This window comes from Kogia breviceps, chromosome 9 (assembly GCF_026419965.1).
Source record: "Kogia breviceps isolate mKogBre1 chromosome 9, mKogBre1 haplotype 1, whole genome shotgun sequence".
NCBI classification, from domain to species: domain Eukaryota; kingdom Metazoa; phylum Chordata; class Mammalia; order Artiodactyla; family Physeteridae; genus Kogia; species Kogia breviceps.
This window is the reverse complement of record NC_081318.1, coordinates 6,335,681-6,346,636: the sequence shown is the minus strand read 5'-3', so window position 1 is coordinate 6,346,636 and position 10,956 is coordinate 6,335,681. Positions and strand designations below refer to the sequence as shown.

The window sequence follows — 10,956 nt, the reverse complement described above, 5'->3', positions numbered from 1 at the left end:
GCCTTTTCTCCCAGTGGGCAAGAGCTCCCCGGCCCCCGGGCCCGCACACGCAGACACACACCAAGGGTGAAAACTTCACAGTTATTTAATCTGCACATGTTCCAGAGAACCCCCTGCACCCCTCCCAGCTCCCCTTCTCCAGCCCCTCACAGTCTTTGAGTCCCTAAATCAGCCCAAGGAGCTGTCAGGGACTAGAGGTGGCTGGATTCTCAGGCAGAACACTAAGAACGGCCCAGGGGCGTGGCCCGGCTCTGCCCAGGGCCAAGGCAGCGACAGCAGCTGTCTGACCCGGAGGAGCCGACTGTTAGTGGGTGCTGAGGGCCAGCTGCCCCGGGGGGCGGCCCAGAGCCAATGTGGAGGTCACAGGGAGGGGCCTCCGCTGACCCCTGGAGTGCTCTGCGGCGCAGGGCTGGGCTCCAGGGTAGCGGGAAGAGGCAGGTCGGAGAGGCAGGCCTGGGCAGACAGCAACTCCCACCGTGTAGTGGGGAGCAAGGTCCGGAGGGGCCAGCCACACTGCCAAGAGCTCGTGGAGGCACTACGGGCGGTACATGGCAAAGGCCAGGAGACTGAGGAGCAGGGTGAAGCCGGCCAGACCCAGAGTGGCGGTGAGGGGAAAGAAGGGCCGGTACTGGATCTGGCAGTACCAGAGCAGCAGTGGCAGCAGCAGCAGCAGGGGTGGCAGCAGGCTGCCTATTTCCAGCCCGGAGGGGCCTGGCTCTGAGCCCGGTGGGCACGGTGGGTGTGAGGGACCCACCCGGCTGGACACGTGGCAGTGGAGAACACAGCTGGGAGGGAGGTGAAGGCTGCCCAGGGTCTGGGTGTCGTCTCCTAACAGTTGCCCTTGGTAGATGAGTCGCACGTGCTGTTCCCGGCCAGGAAACTGGGTCCTGAGGAGAGAGGGACCTGGGTAATAGAGCAGGTCTCAGGCAATCCTGGCCCCTTGCCCGGAATAACTCTCCCACCCTCACCTCTGTCCTCCACCTACCACCCAAGTCAGGGCCTCCAAGGGGGCCCCTCCTGCTTCAGGGGAACAGTACAGTGTGTGATTTGGGGGCCTCAGTTCCCTCATCTATAAACGGAGGAATAAGTCTCAGATACTGGTCATCCTCAGTGGCCCTTCTAGGTCTGTGATCATGCCCACGCCACTCTTTAGCACTTTATTCCTGTCCTCTCTTCCCGGCTTACCTTTTCAGGGAGCCAATGGTGTCATGGGGCCATGCCCTGGCCACCTGCTCTGAATCGTTGAGGAATTTCAGTCGAAGTACTAGGGGCTCCTGGGGGGAGTCCGGAGGTGGCGGTGTTGCTGGGAGCCCCACGCCAGGTTCTGGCTGTGCAGCCTGACCTCTGTGTCTCAGGCTGGGGGTCTCAGCTCCTGGGGCCTCCCCTCCGATGCTGTCGGTGACCGCCATGGCTTCGCTGGGCTGTGTCGGTGTTGCGGTCCCTGACGGCTGGGGCAGTGGGCCAGCGCCCTCGGCAGTGTGTGTTGAGACCCAGGCGAGAGCCAGCACCAGAAGGCAGGCAAGCACCGCGAAAAGGATGGTCACCTCATCACCCACCCCTTCGATCAGGGCCATGGCACCTGCCTTGCCCGCTGCACTACCGAGCTGGAGAGGCACAAAGAACCCATGAGGGGCTGGCTCACCCGCCAAGGGCCCTCTGAACTTCGGGGGGGCTCCTGACCCCACCCCACCACAACTCTCCCACAGTCCTCAGACCTCTGCCGCATACCCGAGCCCCACCGTGGGACATGGAACGCTCTGACACCCAGTTACCCCAAACTTGCCCCACGTACCCCTTCCCATCACCAAATCCCAAGTCCTAATTTTCTGTAACCTGAGATCAGGTCTTCAACCGGCTGCCCAATTCACCCAAACCCTATTCCGAGGTCAGGGCCTTGACCTTCTAAGCAACTCTCCCCTAAATTCAACCTCCACCAAACTTCACCCCAAAGCTTACCTACTCTTCCCGTCTAGGTCATCCCAAAGTTGATCTACTCCTTCGTCTATTTCACCCAAAGCTTATCTACTCTTCCGTCGCTAAAGTTTCACACACACACACACACACACACACACACACACACACACACACACCGCCCGGTTACCATTTACCCAAACCCCGACCCGCGGCACGGGACCGCTTCCCAAGGCTTCCCCACGCCAAAAGTCAAACTGCGCCCTTTGGCAAACTGGAACCTCCGATGGTTGCCACCCCCCACCCAACTCGGCCCCTCCTGGTGCACTCAAACCCCACCCCGAGGCGGCCCGACCCCGCGCCTCCTCTGAAAGCCTCTCCAAACTCAGCCTGCTGCAGGACCCCAGATCGCGGCCGGGAATCCGAGACTTCGCCCTCCCCACCCTGATCCTCTATCACCCTTCCCATCTTCCCGCCCCCTACACCCACCCCCGAGTGGCGGGAGGGCGAGGGCGAGGGCGATCCCGGGGCGGGGCGAGCGGGGGCCAGCTAAGGTGGCGGCGGGGTGGGTACAGTCAAGGCGCAGGGACTCACCGCCTGGCTCCGCCAGCTCCATAGCGGACCCTCGGGCACTTCCGGGCGGGAGGTGGCGAGGTCGCAGACACCTGAAGGCACCCCCGCCTTCCCCGCTGCCGCTGCGCCGCCGCCGCAGCCCGGAGCATTGTGGGTCTTGTAGTCCGGCGCGGTGAGCAGTCCCCGCCCTCTGCCCTGCGGCCCCACGTGCGCGGCTGCCTTGTCTCTGTGCCCGCAAATCGCTGAGGGGCTGGTGGGGGCGTGTTTGGGGGTTTGTTCCAGGCCGCAGAGGTTTGGGCGGCAGCAGCATCCTCCCCCTCCCCCTCGGGCAGCCAGGTCATGTATCACTCCAGAAACTAACGTCAGCTGGAGCGTGTCAGAGCACCGGTGTTTCGAGATGCAGCCTTTGGGGAGCTCAGGTGGACCCTACCCTGGCCTACTCTTAAGTCAGAGTGGACGCCGGAAGGCATCCTGGACCCTCCAAATTGACTCTTCAGCCCAGAGCCCAGTATCCATGGGCTGCCCCACCAGCCTGGCTGAGGATATCCATCTTCAGGGCTGGCCACCGAGGCTTGGGCTGCCTTATTTACCTGGTCCCCTTCTCCACTTTGCCCCTGTAAGACTGTGCAAGAAGCATGGACTTTGGAACCTGGCACAAATGCTGATCCCTTATCCCGTGCTTATCAACTATATGACCTTGTGTGCATTATTGAATCTCTTTGAACCTAAATTTCTTCTTTCCTAAAACAATTGTAAGGAAAAACTTAGGTGTTTTATTAAACAAGTGTGAAAACTAGGTAGGGGATCTGTCAAACAGTAGCTATTTGTTCACTTGGTATTAGAACACTTCCTCCACCCAAATTTGGGCTCAGAAATTAGGTCCTTAGAGTATTGCTGTACAGGGGATGTTGAGCCTCGGCCTGGCCGGGGCCAGTTAATTTCTGTGGGTTTTCCCTCCTTCCTCTGGGCTCCTATAGCCACAGAGAGGCACAGATATCTTACATCCTAGATTGTTTAGACCAGTCTTGATTAAAAGTAATGCACCCGGGGCTTCCCTGGTGGCGCAGTGGTTAAGAATCCGCCTGCCAATACAGGGCACAAGGGTTCGAGCCCTGGTCTGGGAAGATCTCACGTGCCATGGAGCAACTGGGCCCATGAGCCACAACTACTGAGCCTGCGCGTCTGGAGCCTGTGCTCCGCAACAAGAGAGGACCGTGCACCCCGATGAAGAGTGGCCCCCACTCGCCGCAACTAGAGAAAGCCCTCGCGTAGAAACAAAGACCCAACAGGGCCATAAATAAATAAATAAATAAGAATAATAAAATAAAAGTAATGCACCCTAGTGTTCTGATAGCAAATGCTTACTTGTGGGAGCAAGCACTCCAAATGTTGCCTTGGGACAGTCAGTTTAGATTTATAATATAAAGAACTAACTTATTTCTAGTTCCTTCCTTCCCATTTATTCATTTATTCTAGAAATATTTTTTAAATGTATGCTATGTGCTGGGCACTGGGTGAGATGCTGAGAGTACAGTGAATCAGACTCTATCCCTGTCCTCATGTGGCTCATATACTAATAAAGGAGACAAGTAGCCCACCAGTGCTAAAACAGGTATGTGCTGGCTGCCGGGTCAACATTTTTGAGGGACTCTTTACCCTCAACAGCTCTACTGGGTGGTACCTGGTGCAACCTCTTGCTGTCAATTTTAATTAAGCTTCTAAAAGATATGTTAGATATTGCTCTTAGACTTACAGAACATAGGGTAGGTGATTTGTTCAACCACTATATTTTGCAGATGAAGCCCAGAGAGGGTGCAAGACATTCTTAAGGTCAAGCAGGTGGGTAGAACCCACATCCCTCAGGAGCTTGGGAGGCCCCCGGTGTTGATTAGCTCGCACCAGCTTCTTTGGAAGGTACAAGAAACTTAGGAATGGTGCTGGGGTAGAGTTGTGTAGGCAGCTGAATGGTGGGCAAGTTTTTGCTGGGAAAAGACCCAGCTTAGCCTGGGAAGTGGAAGGATATGTAAAAAGGATGACTGCTCCAGAGGACATCGGGGTGTAGCCCTGGCAGGCTGATTGGCAGGGACCAGTGCTCTGCAAATTCCCCCTATTATGGGGTTCAGGAAAGTTGGGGGGAGTGGCTAGCAGAACTGCATACAGCTTTAGCAATGGGGATGCAGAGGAACTAGGACGTTGAGGGAACCCCCTGGCCCCAGGAGTGGACAGGAACACAGTATAGACAAGGGAGAGAGGACAAAGAAAATTGAGACAGTCATGTGGACTCTGGTGCGTGTCTTGAATGGGGTGAGTGGGAAAGAAGGCATAATATTTGATTCCTTTCTCTTCTTCCTTCCCCCTTTCAGTGGGGTCCAGCTGTGTTCACTGGTCCTCTCCCAGTCCGGCAGTGGGTGTCTTTTAGGAGAGGCTGGAATATAAGAGTGGGGACGTTGTTGTTTTTTGCGGCACGCGGGCCTCTCACTGTTGTGGTCTCTCCCATTGCGGAACATAGGCTCCAGACGCGCAGGCTCAGTGGCCATGGCTCTCGGGCCCAGCCGCTCCGCGGCATGTGGGATCTTCCCGGACCGGGGCACGAACCCGTGTCCCCTGCATCGGCAGGCAGACTCCCAACCACTGCGCCACCAGGGAAGCCCGGGACGTTGTTGTTTAAAGTGTCATTTCCCGGGGCCCGGCAGATGAAGCTCTCCTCAGGAAGAACCGGAAATAGAATCCGGGAATCCAGATTTCCAGCCTATGTGCTGCAGCCGGCAATGGAGAGTCCAGGCAGGGCCTGAGACAGAACCCTGGGTTGGCGTGGTCTCCAGGGTTGACCTCAGGGCCCTGGGACAGGGGAGCCTGTGCCGCACTGAAGGCAGGGCGATGTAAGGGAGGCGCAACTGGGCCTGGCCTGGCGACCCTCCTCGGCCAATCAGCCGCGTTCATCAGTACCCTCGGGCGTAGGGCACTGTGCGGGCACTGCCCAGAGATCGGACACCCCCCCCCCCCCCAGACCAGCGCAGGGAGGCGAAAGCAACAGCTGTGGCCGGGAGGGGGGCAGGGCAGCTGTCCTCTCGAAGCGAGTGGCCCTGGCGGCGGGTGTAGGTGGGGCCTGGAGAGGAGGCGGAAGGGCCGAAGCTGGGTGGGAGGGGCCCGGCCGCTGGGGCTGGAGCGCGCGGCTCGGGGGTGGAGGCTGCAGAGTCAGCGAGCGAGCGAGGGGCGGGGGCGCTGGGGCCCGCGCGCAGGAGGGGCGGGGGCGGGGGCGGGGGCGGCGGGGAGGGGGCCTCGGGCTGCGTGTGCTGGAGCCGGCGGGGGCGGCGGTGCGTGCGCATGACGCGGGGGGAGGGCCCGGGCCGCGCGCTCCCGGTCCCGTTGTTGTTGCCGCTGGAGGCTGCTCCCAGGCAGCGGGATCGCGGCGCTGTGAAGCGCCCGGCAGCGGTGGCCACAGCGTGCGCGGCGGCGCCTCGCGGCCTCGGCCCCCGGCCCCCGGCCCCATGCACTAGCCCCGCGCCACCGGCTCCGTAGTCCCGGCCCCGCCGGCCCCGCCGGCCCCGCCAGCCCCGCGCGCCCGCCCGCCCGCCGCCGCCGCCGCCGCGCCGCCGAGGGACCCGGCCGGGCCCGCCTCGGGCCCCGCGGCTCCGGAGCCATGAACTTCCAGGCGGGCGGGGGGCAGAGCCCGCAGCAGCAGCCGAGCCTGGCGGCGCCGGGGGGCGGCGGCGGCGGCGGCGGCGCGGGGGGCGGCGGGCAGTTCGGCGGCGCAGGGCCGGGGGCCGGGGGCGGCGGCGGCCCCTCGCAGCAGCTGGCCGGCGGGCCTCCCCAGCAGTTCGCGCTCTCCAACTCGGCGGCCATCCGGGCCGAGATCCAGCGCTTCGAGTCCGTGCATCCCAATATCTACGCCATCTACGACCTGATCGAGCGCATCGAGGACCTGGCGCTGCAGAACCAGATCCGGGAGCACGTCATTTCCATCGAGGGTGAGTTGAGCCAGGGGCTGCGGGAGCTGGGGCGCGGTGGCCTCTCCGGCGCCGGCCGGGGGCTTTGCTGGCCCGTTCCGGCCGCGCTCTCCCCGTTGGGGGTCCTCGCGCGCCTGAGGTCGGGGCCACGCCGTTTGCTGATCGCTGGCGCTGCATAGCCGGCGGCCAGGCTTCGCCATTTCTCGTCTGGGGACACTTCGGGGCTGGGGGCAGGTCCCGTGCCAGGGGACAGGTTTTCTGATCTTAGTGCTCCCGGGCGTGAGGGTGGTGTCGCTCCGGGGACGGGTGCGCTCGGAGCCTCAGAGGTTCCGGGGTCCAGAGGCCAGGTCTGGTCAGGCATGGCCGGGGAGGGTGGGCGCGGCGGAGGGCCTCGGCGGGCCGGGAGGTGGGGCCGCTGCCGGAGAGGCGTCTCAGCCGCTGTCCCGGCCCTGCCCGCAGCGGAGCGGTGGATCGGAGCCTCCCGTTAGTGGATGGCAGCATTCCCGGGCCCAGCGCCCGCGCGCCCCGAAGGGTGGCGCTCGCCGAGGCTCGCTCTTCCGACGCACACCCTCCACGCTGCCGCGGCCCGGCGGGCGCGGGCTAGGCCTGGCGCGGGGCTTGGGCGCCGGGGCCGCGTGGGAAGCCCCGGCCGGGCCAGTGGCGCCTTCGCTGGGTCCCCCCGCGCGCCGGGCACCCGCCGCTGCTCTCCAGGGAGCCGCTCGAGAGGCGGGCTCGGGGCTGGTGGGCGCTGACCGAGCTCCAGGGACACAGCGCTAGGCGTCGGGGACTAGAACCTCGGGCCACTGAGCTGCCCAGCGCTCCTTTCTCTAGGCTCTCGGGCCCTGGACTTCGGCTACTGAGGGGCAGAGGAAGTTGGGTGCACGCTGCTGACAGATGTACCACGACCCCGGGTGTGGGGGGCACGGGCAGCACCGCAGGCACCTCAGCGGTGTGGTGACCTTTGAACGCATGTGGGGCAGATGGGCCTGGGCCATCTGCTTCCTCCTCCGGCTCCATTTGCAGGGAGACGCCCACCAGCAGGTGGTGGGTTCTGAAATACAGGCAGAGTGCGAGGCCTTTTGCTGATGACTTGGAGGTGTGGGCAGGGCCCTGTCCAGTGCTTAGGCCTCAGAGTTCGGGCCGCACTCCCATCTTTCTCTCATTGTGTGAGGCTCTTGGGGGGGGGTGTCCGTCACCTGAACACCCCGTTTCTGCTTTCAGAGGTCCCCATGGCTGAGGAAGGCATAGTTGGTCTTTTGGGGGTACGGGACCCCATTTAGAGCTGGGGTCCTGCTCTTTTCTTGTAGCATTCCCATCTGCCTTCTTTCTATCCTTTTCCCAGCTCTCTCGCTTCGCATCTCTTTCCTCTCAAGGCTGAGTTCACTGTGAACTAATTAGGTGACAGAAAAAAACTCATTAGCATGGATCTGAGTAAATGGCCTGAATCATCGGTGTAGCTGGGGACCAGGAGATGGCATTTGTGTGAGCCATTGGCCCCAAAGAGAGGAGATGACCAATATTTCTCCTAGATCTGAAGGGGCGGGGGGGGGGGGGAAGAAATGCCGTTCCCTGCAGCTTCCCTGTTTCCCCGGAGGAAGTAAGTTCTGATGAGCACCAAGATGCCCCCCCCCACCCCGCACAGCCCCTTTTGGAGGGGGTGGGGCAGCCCCAGGAGGGGTGAGGGATGGCATCCAGAGCAGGGAGAGGCTGGACTGGGCTGGATTCCACGTCTAACTCCTGCTCCCTTAACAGTACCCCTCCCGCCCCCCCCCCGGCCCCCCCCCCGCCACCGCGAGCTCAGGAGGTCTCTGGCCCGGCATCTTCTGTGATGTGAAGGCCAGAGTTCCTGGGACACACTTGGGTTTTCACCCCCATCTTGAATTCAACATGATAGGTGGAATTTCCCCTCTTAGAGCCCTCCCCCGTGACCAGCTTCCCCACTGCGGTTTGGAAGTACCCCACATTCCGACTGCTTAGCCTGGAAGCTTGGTATCACCATTGCGGATCCTGGGACCCAATGTTTCATTGTCACCAGGGCCCAGCTGCCCCCTCACACATCCGTTCCCAGCTCTCCTGGTCCCTACTTCCTTGCTCTTTCTTGGCAAGGCCTCCCACCTCTTTTCTTCTTTCTCCCCCCTTTTTTTTTCCAGCCTCTCTCGGAACCCATCTTTGTTACCCACCTCACTCTTGCTTTCCCACTCCTGTCGCCCCAGCTTTTCTGCTGTAGGCAGGCATCAAAAAAAAAAAAAAAAACAAAACACAAACCCAGAAAACTCCTCCAATTTCTGCCGTATATCCTTTCTCTCCCCATCTGCTAAACCATATTGCCTCTGTCCTGCAAAGCGGAGTCTGCACCTTCTTTCTCAGTGGAGGGAGGGCGGCAGCTTCTCTGGCGGGCGTTTCCCTGCTCACTCTCTGAGCCTGACCGAGGCCCCTGCCAGGGCCCAGCGGACCTGGGTCGAGACCGTTACATAAACACATTCATCGCCTGGGAGGCTGATCCTGTGTTTCCTAGGGGTGAGCCTCTTAGGGGGAGGCTCATTTTCCTAGTGTGTAAGACGCCTCACTCAGTAATACTTTAGTGAAGGGTGCATTTGAGCCCTGAAGGTGACCGCAGACATGCGGCCAGGATGCGTTTGGGACTGAGGAAGCGTGGTGGCACCTTGCCCTCCTATATTCTCTCTGCTTCTCTCAGCCCCTCTCACCCTGTGGCCAGGGCAGGAAGAAGCAGAGGAACTTTGAGCTTTCCTGTGTTTCAGGACAGGATCTGGAGGGAGGGAGTTCCTTTTCACACCAAGGGCCAAGGAGAGAGCAAACCTGTCCACCCTTTGGTCTTAAGAAACGAGGGGAATGTCACCAGGAGCTGGGACGGAGGGATAGACAGCCCCCTGCGTGTGGAGCCTTTGAGCCACTCTCACCTCCCAGGTGGGGACACCGAGGCTCAGAGAAGGGAGGGACCTGCGGGAGAGGCGCTCCCGGGGCTTGCTCGGGTGTCCTGGCTGTGTCCTAGGAAGAGGACACGAAGGAACCAGGCCTTGGTCCAGATGGGGGACCGTCTGGGCACGCAGAACACAGCGATGCTGGGCCAAGTGAGCCGGAAGCCAGGATGAGGTGTTGAGAGAAGCAGCCCTTGGGGTCCCAGCAGGTGGCCTGGAAAGGCAGGCTTGTCCCTGAGTAGATGCAAACCTGGGGAGGTCTGCCCAAGGGGAGGCCCGCGTGGAGGGCCTGGTAGCACAGACTGTGGCCCCGGGAGGCTACTGCTGTGGCAGGAACCCGGCTTTGTCAACTGGGTGACTTGTTCCCGTTCCCGTGGCCCTTGGTTTTCCCCCAGGGGTTTTTAAGCAGTGAAATTCCTTGGACGGGCCAGCGCCCCAGCTGGCCTGTTCCCCCCTCACTCACAGAGGCGCCGTCCGCCTGCCTCTGTGGGCTCCAGGCTTGGTAACATTCTGAAAAGACTCGGGTAAAAAGAGGTGCGGGTTTTCCGGTCTGGTTCACAATTAGGCTGAAGAGAGAACGGGGCCCGGAGCTGTGGGCGGGGCAGTGGGAGGGGGCGGCCTCAGCACCCACACCCTTCCCTGCAGGCCTGCCCAGGGCTCTAGAGTTTGTCCCCTGTTGCGCCTGTGTGCTGTGACTAGATCCCAGCAACAGCGCTCTGGTGCAGAGAGAAGAATTGTGTACGTTTTGGAGACAGAGAAAGAGAAGCCCTCTCCTCAGCTGATTCCCTTCTGCCTGCTCCTCCTCGGGGCGGCGGCTGGTAATCCTCGCCTGCGGGACTTGCTCAAGGATGCATTTCTGAGGCTCCCTCCAAAAGGATTTGATTCTCTGGGTTTGGGATGGGGGCCCAGGGATCTGCGTCTTGTAACTTCCCCGGCCCGTTCTGGTAATTAGCTGGTTTGGGGAATGAGTGCCTGCTGGGGGACTGGTTATTTAGGACTTTGCACGGAAGAGGTCTAGGAATTCTGAAAAAGAGGATATCGGCGTGGGGGCCAGTGGCCTGGGAAAGCTGCATTTGTTCCAGATACATTTATTTAGCTCCGACTGTGTGGTCCAGTTGCACCTAGCACAGTGGAGAGCAGGAGGGGAGGGGAGGGGCTGAGCCAGCACTCTGGGCCCTGAAGGTGAGTGGATCAGCCTGTAGGAGGTGCCAGAGGGGGGGTTGGGAGTGGCAGGAAGAAAGGCCGGGTTTTAAGAAAAGCAGGGCGAAGATGAGAGACTGGGGAAGCCTTGGCAAGACCCCAAGCCTGCAGGAACTTGGGCCGCCTCGAGATGCGGCCTCCCCACCCTCCATCCGGTCCTCCTTCACTGCGCTCTGCCAGGTGGAAGGCACCGTATAGATAAGACGGTCCTTGCTCCTAAACACCCTGTGGCTGGCACATACCCTAACTTTCTTCTACCACTTATTTCTTTAACTGAATGTGTGTGTGCCAGGTGCAGGGTCTGAGAGGTGCTCCACGCAGAGGGAACAGGTTGGCAAAGGCGGCAAGGGTCGGGGTTCAAGGAACAGCAGGCTGGTCTGCGTGCCTGG

At 61.1% G+C, this 10,956-nt stretch overlaps 2 protein-coding genes across 9 annotated transcripts in view; one reads left to right on the top strand and one right to left on the bottom strand.

Annotated features, from left to right (window-relative positions):
• Nucleotides 1-67: 67 nt before the first annotated feature.
• TMUB1 (transmembrane and ubiquitin like domain containing 1) lies at nt 68-2,631 on the bottom strand. Its single transcript, XM_059073758.2, has 3 exons — nt 2,506-2,631; nt 1,186-1,604; nt 68-887 (listed from the first exon to the last, which is right to left on the bottom strand). The coding sequence occupies exons 2-3, from the start codon at nt 1,572-1,574 to the stop codon at nt 536-538; spliced, it is 741 nt and encodes a 246-aa protein (XP_058929741.1). The 5' UTR covers nt 1,575-1,604; nt 2,506-2,631; the 3' UTR covers nt 68-535.
• Nucleotides 2,632-5,794: 3,163 nt separating this feature from the next.
• The window catches only part of AGAP3 (ArfGAP with GTPase domain, ankyrin repeat and PH domain 3), a 60,004-nt gene continuing 54,842 nt past the window's right edge, over nt 5,795-10,956 (top strand). For 2 of the 8 annotated variants that reach the window (XM_067041834.1, XM_059074104.2), the window contains exon 1: nt 6,110-6,452. In XM_067041834.1, the coding sequence (XP_066897935.1) occupies nt 6,125-6,452 (328 nt within the window). In that variant the 5' untranslated portion in view covers nt 6,110-6,124. Of the gene's footprint in view, nt 5,945-6,099; nt 6,453-10,956 lie in introns of those variants that run through there. The other 6 variants (XM_067041830.1, XM_067041832.1, XM_059074106.2 and 3 more) reach the window with 6 other exon arrangements.